The sequence below is a fragment of the Copidosoma floridanum genome, unplaced genomic scaffold, assembly GCF_036245765.1.
Source record: "Copidosoma floridanum isolate Cflo_tuat_1 unplaced genomic scaffold, Cflo_Japanese_pri ptg000035l, whole genome shotgun sequence".
Classification (NCBI taxonomy): domain Eukaryota; kingdom Metazoa; phylum Arthropoda; class Insecta; order Hymenoptera; family Encyrtidae; genus Copidosoma; species Copidosoma floridanum.
In genome coordinates this window covers 4,093,716-4,110,364 of record NW_028321912.1, presented here as the reverse complement: position 1 = coordinate 4,110,364, position 16,649 = coordinate 4,093,716, and the positions used below count along the sequence as shown (strand labels likewise).

General features: G+C 33.1%; 1 protein-coding gene across 1 annotated transcript in view; it reads right to left on the bottom strand.

Moving 5' to 3' along the window:
- Positions 1–942: 942 nt before the first annotated feature.
- LOC106646135 (proton channel OtopLc) overlaps positions 943–16,649 on the bottom strand; it is a 92,633-nt gene continuing 76,926 nt past the window's right edge. Inside the window, exons 4-11 of the mRNA XM_089597778.1 lie at positions 14,450–14,637; positions 14,138–14,316; positions 13,450–13,620; positions 8,954–9,292; positions 6,476–6,864; positions 4,873–5,006; positions 1,782–2,020; positions 943–1,310 (exon numbers count right to left, since the gene is read on the bottom strand). Coding sequence (XP_089453904.1) covers positions 1,014–1,310; positions 1,782–2,020; positions 4,873–5,006; positions 6,476–6,864; positions 8,954–9,292; positions 13,450–13,620; positions 14,138–14,316; positions 14,450–14,637 — 1,936 coding nt within the window. The 3' untranslated portion in view covers positions 943–1,013. The remainder of the gene's footprint in view (positions 1,311–1,781; positions 2,021–4,872; positions 5,007–6,475; positions 6,865–8,953; positions 9,293–13,449; positions 13,621–14,137; positions 14,317–14,449; positions 14,638–16,649) is intronic.

Sequence of the window (16,649 nt, the reverse complement as noted above, 5' to 3'; positions counted from 1 at the left end):
TGTCCAGCTAAAAGACGTATCCAACATCCACTTCCAAAAGATTGAGTGCTCGGTAATGAACAAAGAGCTCCAAGGCAATTGTATTGAAGACGCTTTTCCCGACGGACGTAGATGCTTTGTAGGTGTGTCCACTTGACTCTTAGAGGATGGTTTAGAAAATGGGTTTACCAAGAAGCTTTCGTTGAAAGTTTTTACGTGACGGGTTGGAGGGGGGATCTCTTTGAAGACAAGTATGATCATGTTCGTTGTGTAAATCAGGTGGAAGTTGAGACAATTTCTCGTCGTTCCATCAAGTAAAAGATGAAAAATAAATTTTAATTTTAAAAAGTATCTTATTAGTTTAGTTATTGTATTAGTACGCAGAGTAAGAAATTTTGTCAATTAAAACAAACATAAGCAAAAAAGATATCTATTTGAATAAAAATAACAATTCCCTTGTAACGTGATATTTAGTAGCTATTGATTTTTTTCAAATAGATATTTTTTGTGTGAATTCTATAGATAAATATTTTTCATGAAAATTGAAAATGAATAAGCTTTGTTTTAATTATTTTCATTATTAATAAAAACTTTTTTCTGTAGTTTAACATTAACTAAATAAATGAAAATTACATTTTGTAACCATGAATGACAGCATTTTCAAGACTTTACTTTGGATATCACTCACCCAATCAGCATTTACAAAAAGTATACTATTTAATTATTTTATACCTGGATCTCATAAAGAAAATGTAAAAGTCATAAAAGTACTGTTGCGGATAATGCACGATTATCCTATTTTATCATTTATATAAAGTATTTAAAACGCGAGATAACATTTAATTTAAAAAAAAGTACGGCATCTTTTTATTAAATCTTAATTATATTTCTTATAAATTGTTGCATAAGAGAATTACACAAAAAATTCGTAACCATATGACATTATTAAGGATAAGCTTGACATTTGTATTTACAAGGATAAAACACATATTTTTTTATCGTAAACACAATTTGATGGAAACTAATTTTACAATTCAAGGAAGAACTTGGGTGTGTAAATCAACAAGTGGCCTGTACTTGTAGCAACTCTTCCAAACCTCAAACAGACAAATCGCCGAATGGAACCTATAAAAAATGGCCAAAGGCATGGAAACGTGGGTCATGATGGTCCAAGCCCAGGTGCCGAAGAACTCGAGGTGATCAGGTCTGACTCCGGCACGGGACTTTTCCATGGTGTTTACTGTCCACATGGCTATGTTAACGACAATCAGGAAGGTGATGAGCTCCTTACCCGGTTTCTCGTTCGAGTTGGAACGATGCCTCCAGGCGATCTGTGCAGAGACGAGATGGGACACTTTTAAAAAGCCTTGTCTTCCTTCTCTTTATGCAATTACGATTTTTTTTTATGAACCTCTTGTTACGCTTTTTGAAACAATAGAAAGTTGGTTTGAGTTTTTTTTTAGCATTTTGTCCTTTGTCCCCGTACAGCTTTAATACAGTGGAAAAAAACACCTTTCTCAGTGACGTATTTATTTATTTTAGCTTCTAATGAGCGCGCGAAAAGCTTACGGTATTAAAAAGAAACGTTTTTTTACATAATTTATTGTGAGATCATTAAACGTAACCCTTCATCGATCAACACTTTTTTAGATTATTTTCGGATTCATCATGGTTTGCAGCGTTTTTACTCTATTTTGGTTAATCCCGAGAAAATCGTACCAAAAAGCTCAACCATTGCATCGTATCAGTATACTTGCCGATTGACAAACATGGATATGAAATAAAAAAGATTCCAATCCCACCTTGATAAGAATAGTTTGCAAGGTGCTCTGAAGTAGCGCCAAAATATCGGCAGCCAGGCAAATGAGCCAATCAGGTCCTTGGGTCAGCACACTACCCACGGCACCAAACATCGAGTGCAAATAAACGCCGGCCTGCGCAGCTGCTAGTAGGGTAGCGTCGAGGTGAGGTGGCCTGGCGCTGTCCACGTGGTCAAGCTGCCGTAGAAGCTTGAGTCCACCGACTATTGTTGCTAAAGTACCTGTCACATATTTTATAGATTTAAAAAAATATTGTATCCCATAAGAACACTGCAAAACTTTAAATTTCAAACAGTTTATAGGTTGTCTGCACTACGTGTAAGATTAGACTTCTTTTTTATGAAATTTCAATTTGTAATGATTAAAATTTTTAAGTAATTTTATTGATTGACAAGTCAGTGATGCTACAGCACCCTTACTAAATAGAAATACTGCAAGCCCTGAAAAATGCATTACCACAGGTGGAAAATAGTTGTGTTTGTACTTGAGTAAACACATCACCTAATCGAGTAAATCAAAAAAAATCTGGGCTCAGTGAATCATGCAATCTTTATATTTCTACAAATGACATGATTTTTTGTCCGAGAACTTTGAAGGTAAACGCCATAATAGAAATAAATGAGTTATAATTTAAAAAAATTATTCATCTCAAACGTGTGTGTATAAGGACCATTACAATAATGCGAAATGCAACTATGATTTAATTAAAAAAATTTTAGTATATTATCATTTCATTTCATTAAATGCATGCAATTTCTTGTCGGTCTATATCTTTCAAAAACAAGAAAATTTAAAATAGTTTTAGTTTGGATCGTTGTTATTAAGCTTGAAGAAATGTAAATAATGGAATTACTTATTTGTAAGCCCTTGCCCAACCCACCGCGTGACCGGATTTAACCAACCATACAACGAATTGAAGGCTGTAGTCACATTATCCCCAATATTTTTCGAAAGAATCACAGTTAATTTACTGTACTTTATAAGTTCCAGTGAGTTTTATTAAATTTTTAATTCACTATTATAATTATCTAAAACATTTTTCCTGAAATAGAATGAACAGATAATAGAGTAATGTCTTCAAAATCATATTTTTGGATCTTACATAATTATAAATTTTTTAAGAGTCATATTTCATTTACCGTTTGCAAGAAGCTACTTAAAAAGTAGTGATTATTACAAAAATGATAAAAATAAAATCTGAAACTCTAATACAATTAATAATGCTATAAATGATGAAATTATAAGTGATTATTGAGCGTGCTTGAAGTGCTTCATCCTTGCATCATTTATCATATAGGTAGGTAGTAATCATTTTCAAAAAAAGGTTATAGAATGTAATATGGAACATAAACGAGACAAAGAACCATGTTCGCTTAATGACGTAACTATTGAAATGAAAAAAAAAAAAAAAATTTTACAACGCAGTTTCAGAAGTATTTATACAATTGTCGATGAGTATGCCCGTGACACCTACGTCAAATGAATTTAAATTATGTATTATCTGCGTGACGTACTTATATGAAATTTCATGCATATCTTTTTCATTATGTTAAAAAAAAACTAAATTTTATTTTAGTATTTATAAGATTTGGTGCTACCTTTTTAAATTTAAAATAGTTTTTCATACATTTTAATAAAAATGCTTGATTAATTTAATAAAACCTTTTTTCTGAATTCAAATATTGTGTTACATTTTCAACCAATTCCACCTTATTCCGAAAAAAAGTAAAGTTTTTGAAAACAACAAATCAAAAAAAATTAGAATTTCATTTAAAATAAAGTTATTTCGTAAAAGTATAAAAAATCATAATTAAAAATGTAGTATTATTATATAAACAGTGGAATTTATTGACGCAAGAGAAAGACAAAAATATTTAAAATATAAAAATACGTTCTTACTATCGAACTTAACAATAGAAAAAAAAATTTTAATTGAAGTCACGAAACTGTTTCCTTATTATCACGTACGCTATGGGAAGCCTCTTGTTCATCCACCATGAGTGAATGTGATGTAATGCACTTACGTCTCACAGTACTGTTGTTGTTCATGAATATTAAATAAGAAAATGGTTAAATATCAATCGCACGATTTCATCCACACCATCACTTATAACAGAAAAAAAGTTGAATAAAAGCGTATAAGAAAATATGCATCGTTGAGTTGAAATTTTGAAAGATAATTTTGAGATGTTTAGGCAATTATTTACGAAAGTGCATATATTACTAAACACAAACAATTACACTTTTTGAGATGCATACTTGACGGACATAGTTGGTTCTTGTTCATAAACATCAAAAACGCTGTTTTCCATTGTACATTGATGGCGTTTAATTGAGTATTTGCAATACTCGAGCTTTTCAAAATTAAGTATAGGAAACTCGGTTTAAACTGATAATTGAGTAAATGAGAATCTTCACCCGCAAGCTTTTTGTCACCTGCCAGTTGCTGCAGGAAAGCCCTCATGGCGTCTCTCAAACGTATATTTAGAAACGCACATTTACCACTCTTGTATTAAAAATTTACGTAAGTAAAGTAACGAAAAGTGTCACGAAACTTAAAATAAATCAGACGAAGGTAAGTTCAACGTACTGCTACATGGCAGCTGTGTAATTAAAAGAAGAATTAAGAAATGGAAATGCTAGTCCTACAGGCAAGAAAAAAGATATCATTGATAGGTTCATACTGAAGTGAATAATAACTAAAAAGATACTTTTGTCTGGTTTATATTTAATTTTTCTGCCTCTTTGCGTTCCTTTAAATTACAATTGTATCTGTATATACACGTATATTTTCAATGCAAAAGTGGTAAATGTATATTTGTACATCCATATACGTTTGAGACGCCATGATGGCTCTTTTACAGCAACGCTGCAGGTGGCAAAGCTTGTAGGCAAACATTCTCGTGTAGTATTTTAAAGTGTAACTGCGTACTTTCTTAGTTTGATGAGTTTCAAACTTTCTGCAAATGTAGGAGAGAAAATTTTTATTAAGTAACTGCAAATGTTCGAAGTTTATAGTAAGGTTGGGACAAAAATGGGCCATTTTGAACACGCGTAGACAAAAAATAATTACCTGATATTTGAATTGCGACTTCAAGCAGAGTTACTTGTTGAACGGCCATCTGTGGTTTTGCTTCCTTCAACACGAAAAACATGATGAGGCTCAGTACCGTTGCAGCGACCACCAAAACGCCTCCGAATAGCCCTCTGTAAATGAAATTTCTCAGTTTTTGAAAAAACATAATCAGGTGGGTGATCAAACTGGCTAGGAGGAGATGATTTATGACTCAAACTACCCCTCAAAATCTTCCAAAAAAATTGTAATTTTAGTAGCACTGTATGAAAAGTGATCACTTGGAGCCTAGATGAGAATTTGGAGGGTCATAAAATAAGAAAGAGTAAATTCAAAAATGATGAAGTCAGGATAGCTAAAAATTTTTCAAATATATAACAGGATGGATATAATTATCATGACTAAAAGTATAGGTGCTAATATGTACAAAAGTAAATAACGCCAATGTTTCAAAAATAGAAAATCACTGCCAATTGATATTGAACACAAAGCTTTCAAATTGCTTTGGTTCAAATTGCGTTATCAATTTTCTCTCATTTTATTTATAGGTATTTGTTTATGTAACATCGTTAAAGTTTCTACTATCATCCTTTCTATCATTTTAGGGTAACACCTGGCTCAGCTACAAGTAAAGCTTTCGTAAGTACGCGATTAAAAACATTATGTCTTGAAACTTGAAATATATATTGCGTAAATTGCTAATAGTCTGCCAGATAAGTAGTTCTTATTTTCAAAGTAAAACTTAAAAATGAATAGTTATTATTTTAGCTGGAAAAAAGTTGTGTATTTGCTTTACTTCAACTTTTTAATACTTCAAAACGCTTCTAACTGCTTACTAAAAAGCCTTTAATCAAATTCCACACCTCTATATGTTTTACTTTTCTTAGTTTCTAGGTTCGTTTTAACATTATATGTTGAACCAAAAAGTTTTGTTTTGCGTCTTGGATTGAAGCACAACCGTACCTGTATCATAGAATTCAAAAAACTCTGACTTGTAATGATGTTTAAATGCTCTCTAAAAATTATTAGTGTCGATTGTTACAGCATTAAATTTTTAAATGGTTCGTGTAAGGTAGTGTCATATTTTAATCACTATAAATAACCGTAAGGCAAGATTACTTGGTATATTAACGTATAGTACTATTGAGTACAGTAATATAAAAGGATAAATTTGGAGAAATACTTGCATAATAAATTTTACTGTTCATAAAAACAATATAGTAATTCGTGTACTAAACATTCCTTATAAATAGATTTATGACACTATACCCAGCGATCACAGTATTGTTGTTGCGTTCCTATTGACGAAATCCATCGAGGTGACAGCACTAGATTGATAAGATAATATTCGAGAGAATATTTAAGATTGTGTAGTTGATCTTTAATAATTACAGCAGCACCACCTTTCAAATTAATACTTATAAATTATAACTTTTTATAACGTAATTGGATCATGGATAACAGTATACGAGTAGCTCGGAAGCGTTTAATCTACTGCTTCTGGAGTTTTCAATGAAATTGGCTTCTGAGGGGTCACCCATTGTTTTTTGTAAATAGCATAATTTTTAACAAATGGATGGACAAAAAATTAAAAAAGAAGGACCTGTGTGCACTGCCGCAATCGATGCTGAGTTGATGAGTAGACCTCTGAGTGACATAATCGCACGTAGCTACCACCGTGGGTGACGAGGGCAACAAGTAACCCTTAGCCTCTTTATTGCACCTACGCTCGTCTATGCGCCGCCACATCTCGTAAAGGATGACCGCGCAGATGAGGCTGAACTCGATCGTGCACGGAAATAGGAAAGGACTCGCGTCACGCAGCAGCTTCCGATGGATGCTGTTGTTGCCCCCTCCGCTCGTATTGATGATCATCGCGATGCCACTGCCGTTGCCTTGGTGGGCGCTGCTGCTGCTGCTGCTGATCGTGGTGATGTTCGTGCGCGGCCGTTCCAATTGGACGATCTCGCAGCGCGTCTCTTCGACCAGAGCCTGATAATTTGATGGGAAAGGAGCGTTCGTGCGCCCCCAAGTGTTTTACTTTTTTCGTGTGATGAATACATATGCACCTTTTATCATGGATATTTTATTGCACTCAAGGATACATCGAGAATTCGGAAGTTAGTATTGATTATGATCCTTTGGTCAAAAATTTAAAGTTCGTTGGCAGTCGTTTTATTGAATTTCTGGTAAATGGAGCATTGTCGAGCTAAGAGTCATTGCTCAGGAGCAACAAAGCTAAACTCATAAAATAATAGACTTTTTTAATGAATATGATGAATGTTGTAGGTGCGTATAAATTTTATTATACATGTACTGAAAAAAAAATTCTTAAATTTAAGAATATATATATTTATGAGAATAGTATCAGGTCAACAATCATTTGGAATAAAGTTACATTTTCTTACTTTGAAAGAGTATTCATTTCCAATAAGAAGATGTTTTTGTTGTAAAAAGGTATTATTTTGTTTCAAGAGAATATTTCCTTGGATCTAACGTACTTCAGTAAATATTTTTTTGATTTTAAAAAACGTTTTTTTTTGGTGCAGAAGAAAAAGTTACTTTTTTCCTATCCATGATTTTATTAACGCAACAACTGCAGCAACAAGATTTGAGGACAAGATTTAAATGCCAAAACCAGACTGTCCTTTAAATTTTTTATCTTTAGTCCACGAATCATCGACTGAGTGTTATGAACCAAAAACCCATGAAGAAAATCTTCTATTCCACCTTTTAATCTTTTTTGTTAAAAGTACTACCAATCTATCGGCTAAAATCATTGAATATATGGATGTGATTTTATGAATGTGAGAATCTTTATTTGTTTAAATATCTGTTGCTTGGTAACCGATATTTTCATTGCTAAAGATTGTCAACTAATATTTTTGGATATAAATTTCACAATACCTTTCATATTTTCATTACAAATTACTTGGATCAGAAATGTAATTTAACCCATCAATAATATTGAAACTGATTTTTTTCTCGTATATTTTTTTACCTAATTTTAACCAAATTTTTGGTATTTCAAGGGTATAGTCAATATTACCGCTGTTTGCAGATTTTAAAATGTATTATGGGCTTAAAATTATTTGTCTTGGTCCTGTCAATTTAAGAAATGGATTTAATTACATCGCTACTTTTCATCGTAATGGTAAATATAACAAAATTGTAATTGCGTGTTAAGAGCATTTTGACGCAAATCCCAATTTTTTTAATGTTTACCACTCATAATTACATTTTACATATCAACTTGTATTTAACAAGGAGATAATCTTTTTAGGCATGACTGTTTTTAGAGAAAACAAGTATTTTATAAAAACAGATTTTTAATAGTTCTTTCTTTTGAAAGAATACCTTAATCATCTCTTTAGCTATCAAACCTCATTGTATAAAAAAACACGTGTAGGATAATTGACTCATTAGTATTATTGGTCAACTATAAGTACTAGCGTGAAAATATTTATAAGGTTTAACTCATATTTGTTAAAAAAAAACAAAAAAATTATTAAATATTTTTAATCAATATAGAACTTCTTTCACATAGGTTTGACATAAGTATGGAGTAAAAGAGCTCAACGCATAAAAAACCATAAACTAAATGACGCTATTTTAAATCCAGAATGTCCTACAAATATGGAACTACAAGTAAAGTAAAATTTCAAGTCATCGAAAAATTTTGTAAGATAATAATGTAAGAAAAATGTGTTGGCAAGCTTTTACTCACAGGTCTAAGAAGTAGACCGTTTATTAACTTCCCATACAAATGTAACCTTTGCACACCTTCACATAAAAGACTGAGAACACAGAATAGAAGCAGTCAATGTAAAGTAAGTCGAGATCTTTCAGCATTCAAAATCTTAGCACTCGAAACTTTTACTCAGTCACCATAAAAGCAATTTGAGTGAAAAGTTTCTTTTCCACTTGTGAGTTTTAAAAGACACCCCAAAATCTCTATGTGGCCTTAAATATATACCGAGCCTTTTTTGTGTACCTCCTATCTCGTTTTCATAGTTGTGTCTACAGAAGCTGCAATTGTTGCGTGAAAAAGGTACATGAATTATTTTAACATTCGTTTTACCTTAAGCCACTCGCAAATGTTGGTGGCAATGAGGTGCATAAGCCCTAGCTTGGCAAGCGCCTCATGCCTTGTAAACGAGAGGTCCTTGCTGTTGAGGAAAATAAAGTGCATCTGCGCCGTAACGAGAAGCAGCCGCGTTCCCGGCACGATGGCCCTGAGAGGTTCGGATGCGAGTTCGGCGCCGATGTGCAAGCCGGTAAAGACGAGGCTGCCGGCTCCGAAGCCGACAGTGCCGAGGCGAAGACAAAAGCTACCATAATGCCGTTGACGCTGTTGTGCCATCTGTTGGCGTCTCAAGTGGTTTTTACAGTCTATGGTGCAGTTGTGAGATTTTTTCTGCTGTAGCTAGAAATGCATGGAAAATTTCAGATGTTTCTTATACAAATACCTTACTAAACTAATTATAACTTATGTATAAACTAGTGGCCCCCCTTCTCCTCTTCGCCCGCGACTCACTAAATGGAACACCGTAGTGTATTGACATGTAATGTGAAACGTTTTCGGTAAAAAATTTTACACATATTCCTGATACATCTAAGAACAAAAATCTTCTTATTAAAAACATATTTTTTCGGAATCCATACAATTTAGTTGATCAAGTCAAAAACTGTAAAAAGTAAAAAAAATACAATTATGCTAAAAAGTATCGTGCATTTCTTATGCCATAAAATAATCGGCGGCCATAAGAAGCCGTTGATTTACAGTTTCTCCCGTGTAACTCACGAAAACGGCTATTTTTTAAAGCTGTTATGATTTAAAACTCCCAAAAAGTATAAGTAAAAAAAAATTTTTTTCTTTTATCTCACAACTGTATTATCAAAGGAACAAAGTCCTGTAGCTTTATCTCTACATTTTTTTACAAATACGTATCCTATCTTTTTAAAAATCTGAAAGATTTAAGCAATTACTGTGAGGGTACTTATTGAAAAGCTGATCTCTCACGTAATGGATTCTTTATTTGTCAATTTTGACGCTGCTGTTTCAATCTCGATAAATGTTCTGCGTCAGTTTCTTGACGCCTAAAATTGTATTCATTAGACGCATATAACGTTTTTCTTTCAATTTACCCCCTTGCGACTTTTGGTATAGTTAAGACTTTTATGAGCCCTAGAGGCTGTTTTCTGTCAACCTTGTTAAGTTCTAATATATTTGTTGGCAAGGTAGTTCGACGTCCGATGGCTCTAAAAAGGCCTGGTGAGCTTCTTAAGTTAACTCTTTCTTGACTGCAGTTAACAGCAATTGTGACTGCCTGGATACCTCAGGGTGATCTTCTCTGGCTTGCTGTTGAAGACCCAGACTGATCGGGAGAAAAATTACAAAGTCCGAAGCTTTGGAGCTAGTTGTAGAGATCTTTTCCAACGTCTCCTGGAATATATAACGTCGAAGACGTTAGTGTCCAAAGCACCTTGTTTTTTTGCAGACTCAGTTGTTTTGGTAATTTAAGGTGGAGAGATTGGTTTGTGATGCTTGCCCATTGGAGACTGTCCCGTTGGCTCAAGTTTTTTTTACTTTATAGCTGTTAGGTTTAACCAGCGCAGACTTAGCAGAGGGTCGGTGATTCCTGGTTGAATGCTTACAGTCGAGAGGGTAGTATAGGGTCGTCGGTCACCGGGGTTTCCAGCCTTGCGAAGAACAACTCCTCAGGTGACGTCTGCCAGTGAATGACTGACTTTGTTTAATAGTGCCCGTCTTTAGTTAACATAGTCTTTTAGTCGACGAATCGCTTCCGGAAATGGTAATAAAAATGTATTTGTTGGCAAGGTAGTTTACATTTAGGTGGCCCCCAAAAAGAACCGATGAAATTGATGGTTAAGTAGGGAACGTAAATACTTGTAATGGCCCTGAAAAGGGCCAGTGGTGAAACTTCCATCTATTCCTTATTCTTATTTTTGATGATGAAGAGGTGGCTGCAAGCAGCTTGGCTCTTACCCTTAAAGGCTCTTTGTACGAAGACCGTAATGGAGGAAGGTACGCCGCTGACCAAAGAATATCTTATCTTCGGGTCTTTTCCCGGATAACCAACTGCTCATCATTAGTCAGGAAAGTGGGCGTAGAAAATACCTTCTCTACGTGGGTTTGCTATTCTGACGACCACTGAGAAGGAAGCCGTTGTTGTGGCTGCCCGTACTCCTCAGGGCTGTCTTCCCTGGCTCATTTGTAGTAAAAAATTCTCTGACAGACCAGGCTGGATGGTGAAACGGCAACATAACTCTGGAGAGTTGGAGCAAGATGTGCTGTGACTGGGCACGTCTTCTCCTTTTCCGCTGGAGAAGTGATCGATTTGAAAATTTTGTTATCGGTGGCACTCGTCAATCCTAAAGGTTCAGGGTGGAAGTAGACCAATATCTACATCCTCGATGCAGCTTGGCACACTTCCGGTAATCGCCTTCACAAATTTTTATGATGCTCGGGCCTTTTATAACGACACTTATTTAATTTCGTATCGACGCCACCTAGCGGATCCTACTGAACTAACGTTAAAGGCTGGTATACTTTTGCAAAACTTTGAGCTTATTTATTGATATTGTTATTCATTTTTTTAAAATAAAAACTATATTAAAACTATCTAGGAACCGTCAAGAGTCGGTATGCCGAATTGTAGCAAGATCGGTTCATTAGTTTTCGGAATTAGCGATTACAACGGTTTTAGCAACTTTGTTTTATTAATAAGTAAGTTTAGTTAAAAATGGCAGCTGTTATCACCTACATTTTAAGCAGTATTAAACTACAAAGTATTAATATCAAAAGGACGAAAAAAAACCATTTCATAGGACTGGTTCATTTTTAATATATAGGATAGTATTTCATGCCAGTAAATGTCCTTTTACCTAGAAAATTATTTTGTACACAAACTAGGATAGCTTGACGGGATGAAATGGATTATTATGATTATTTTAATGGAAAAAAATAATTCGTCATTGAAATATGACATTAAAGTTATTATTAATTTATAAGCTGCCTTCAAACATTAAGAAATTAGACTGGAAAATTTATTTCTAAACAACATATTATTAATCAAGAAATAAAGCATACACTATTATACAATATATCTACGTACTCAGTCAAGAATTAAAGGCTCTTATTGTACCTTTGAATAAAAGTTACAATTACCTAAACAATAGCTACAATTACCTATAAAATATAGCTACAAATATAGCTATTGATGAAAACTGTAAGTTTTCCTTACATTTTAAATAAAAATTGGTTTTAAAATTTAATTTTTTTTTTTTTTTTTTGGTATATTGATTAGTACTGGTGTTATCATGCGTATAACATTAAAACTGAAAGCCTGAAGTATTTTTAAACAATTTGGAAAAAACTCAAAACTACTAATCATTTTTGGTTTTTTTTTGCTACTTATTCAAAAATACTTCAGGTGCCTCAAAAATCACATTTTTAACCAACTGTTCTTTTAAATTTATAGCAAAATTTATAGCTGTAATTTATAGCTGTTCATAACATGCAATAATACCTGTTTATAGGTAATAGTAGCTGAAATACACTGTATATTATATACACTGATGTGGGATGCTTTTTTCATAAAACGATATCCTTAAAATCAACCCTAGATCTTCAGATTTTTAACACGCAATGATATAGGCTTTACAGCATACTGTCTTTTAAATTTTGGTTTTTGTTTGTTTTTTGTTTTAGAAAATGAATTGTTAGAATAGAATAAACTTACTTTGCTATATTACTACAAGATTTTGAGTTAATAGAATTCGCAAAAAATCATAGGAACTATTTAGAGTTTATTCTTCGGGGTGAAGGGGCCAAAATAAGCAGTACCATTTAGGACGAAAAAATTATTATACTTTCTGAAAATGTGAAAAAAATTACCCTTCTCAACAAATGAGTTAGTCACTTTTCAGTCAAAATAATAAACGATAAAATTTTTCAGAATAAATTTGAACCATTTTCCAACTACAGGTATTTATGTAATGCCAGTATAGGCATTCAAGAATAACTATTAGTATTGTTATTATTTTCAAAATTACTATTTTGATCATTTATATTATTATTATTATTATTTTGACTCTTACTATTATTATTATCTATATAATGGAAATATAACTAAGAGAAGCATGATTATTTTTCGCTAATGGAGATCAATTAGACGTAGTATACACTTGAGTATTAGGTAGAAGGCAAGAGAAACTTTGAATGAACTTTATGATAGTCCTTAATTTAGTTTACTGACGTGAGAATCCTTTAATTTAAGAAAATGAGTTTTTAAAGTTATCTACTGTTAGCTGCTATTAGCAAGGAAAATCAACAAGATTTATTTGTTTAAGAATTTGATGATTTCCCAAGATTTAAGGAAATATTGAAATTTCTTTATCATCGAACAAAAAATATTAGTAGCACAAAATATGGCACTACTTATAAGACTAACATGACAAACTAAAACATCCTTATGGAGATAAGTCTGTCGATTACATTTACAGTGAAATTTCAATAATTGTTTTTAAAACGCGATCGATTATTCGGCTCACCTGGGACGATGCGCTCCCGAGGGTAGCTCCGTTTTCTGCGAAAGTGTAGGTGTTCTCTCGTAACCGCACATGCTTGACGATCATTTTTTTGAGAGCCTTATCACGCGCCAACGTACCATACATCGCAACGACGAAAGCTACGCTCACCATGTACAAGTAGAGATAAAAGACCTGAAAAAAAAAAAATAACGCTACGTTATAGATAATGTTTACTTGTAAGGCGTTCGAAAATAACATATAAGATTTTTTGTTTACGCATAGCTCTTCGAACCAATTTTTTTCTAGCCTTTATTCGGATATATCGAATTTATGTCTCCTTTTCAGTTTTTTAATTGAAAATACTCTCTTTCTCTTTGGAGCTAGTGTATTTTTTCTAATTTATACTTTTTTATGGAGTTATGATTAACAATTTTTATCATTTTAGATCTTCCTCAGATTAAAAAAAAATCCATTTGGCGATCTCGTTTTGATCGAATTTCACTTGCCTTACTAATTTACTAATATTTAGTATAAATTAAAAAATTTACTATAAGCGTAGTATTAATAATTGTCGATCTCTTATCACCGCCACATTTAACTCGTGAAACAGTTTAAGTAAAAAAATAAATAAATAAAAAAAAAGAATAATAAAAACTACGGTCATGCTTCGTGTATCTACTGCAGTACATCATGCTAAATTTCGAGTCACCTGATCCAAAGCTTTGGGCACTTGTTGGCTAACGCTGACAGTCACGGGCACCGCCACACCGACCACAACGAGCAGATTAGCGTACAGAGTGCTAACGCTCGACATAAGCTCCGAGTGCTGCTGTTTTTGGCTTTTCTGGCTAGCTTTGCTTGAGACTTCGGTATCTTCAAGAGATTTTTCTGAAAAAAAAAGATTAAACTAAGTTTAACCACTCCTTGGTCATATGCGCACATCAGGGAGATATGGAAATAAAGAATCTCCGACGGTCATGTCATTGGCATGTGTCAAATGTACTTAAAAGTGCACATTTACCTTTCTGTGTGCTGGGACTGGGCAGAGGCTCGCTTGTGGTGGTCACGGGCGTCAGTTGTAAGAGGATTGGCTTTTGATAAGAGCCCGGCGTTGCAGACTCGATGAAGGTCTGACTCGCCGGTGATTCCTGCTCTTGTGGAACACATGCTGGTAGAGATATGTTACTACCCACTCTTGTAAGAAGTGCTCTTGGAGTTGAGGAAGGAATACATGTTAAATTACATTTTTCTCTTGGCTGAGAGGTGTTTATTACTTATTTAGTAAGGGGGACAGAAATGGCCAAAAGTGTTTAGAAGTTACAATGCAAAGTCATGATAATACGGAATAATAGAAGCTAATAAGCATTTATATCCTTGCATTAACTTTTTTTTTTTTTTTTTTTTTTTTTTCATTAATATTATTTTTTTTTTACTACCAGGCTAAAAAGTTAATGTTCAATTCTTTTGTCGTCAAGATCCTGTCTATTAAAGGGTAAAATTATTACAGAAAAGGTATAGTAAAATCGAAGCTATTACTAGAAAGTTAAGTTTCTTTAATAAACTAGCCAAAAGTTACACTATCTTCTCGTGTTTTCTAAATTAAATTACACTTGCATGCCTACGACAACCTTTCTTTTAAGACTTACTAGTTATCAATAAAAATTAAATAGTAGTCTTTTCAATGGAAAGTGGTCCTAACTCTTTGATAAAAAAAAACTTTAATTTGTGAATTTCAATGCATTTGGCATTCTTTTTATCAATAGGTTTTGTAAATCCAAAACTATCTTACATAGCTTATCACCGAGGAACCCATTTTATTTTTTTCTCGTTTATAATTCAAATTTCTTTATCCTACTAAAAATTAACTTTTTAATATACCCATTACCGGCTGAATATCAGTGACTCAGCATGAGCAAATAATACATCCAAAAAGGAAGCTTTACTTGAATCTTACGAACTCTTTTTTATAAAGAAAAGTTATTAAAACCTGCAAATTCTTTGGTTGATACTTGAATCTACTTTTCATTTTTTTCAATCCATCCGATTTAACAATTTTTTTGTTTTATTTGTTGTCACAATTTTTTTGTAATAATTAAATATTGTGGCAAATCAAAATGAGCACTGGCAACCGAGTTTGAGAAAGTTGCCTTTAATGATTTTAAAACACTTGCCTCGTATTGATCGTTCAAATTTGATCTTTTTAAAACACTTGTTTGCTCAAGCAGGATTTTTTTCATTTCTGTTTTCATTTCGATAATAAACCCTTTTATTAGTTTGAATAACATCATTCATTATATTTTACCATTGAAAATGTATACCTATGTTACATGTATACATGTATGTTCGTAAATGCATCATGCCATGCAACGTGCAAGACGTTGGATTAGTAGGGTTCACGGAAAACCATAAAAACTTTTTAGAGTTTATTCTTGCAAATGGAGGACCAAAAATCTGCAATAATATTCGAAACGCAAAAAAAATTATACCATCGGAAAAAGCAGAAAAAAATGTCCTTCGACAAAAAATATCTATTATTACTCAAGTCAAATAATATACGACAAAATATCCAAGAATGAAATGAAACCTTTTTCAAACTACAGGTTTTTATGTAATGCCAGCATAGGATTTCAAAAACAATTATTTTTATTGGCATTATTAATACTATTATATATTTATAATGAATTCAATATTTGTAATAGATTTTGAATACAGAGTAATCACAAGCGTGGTGTTATTATCAGGAACATGAACACATGTATACTATGAAACATTTAGCAGTTTTAAGTTGTTTCTAGATTGTTTAAAAAGACTTCAGGCTCTTAGTTTTATATAATACCACCTAAATCAATCAATATATCTTTAAAACATCGGATTTTTCAATTTGAGAAAAATTTATAGCTGTAATTTATAGGTCTATATGACAGACGATGATAGCTGTTTATTAGTGATCATAGCTACAATACACTGTATGTTATACAGTATATACACTGTGGGATACCTTAAAAACCGGATGTGGGTCTTGGGACCCCCAACAGCTACGTAACATTAAATAGTATATTGCGTACGAGTTTGCAAAGGCTTCGATTTACGAACCAAGAGGTTTATGGCACGAGCTGAAGACGAGGGCCGTAACGAGGTTCGTAGAGAAGCCTTTTCGAACGAGTTTCGTATACTATTTTTTTGTTTGAGAACCCAAAATCAAGCGGCGAAGGTGCTATTTT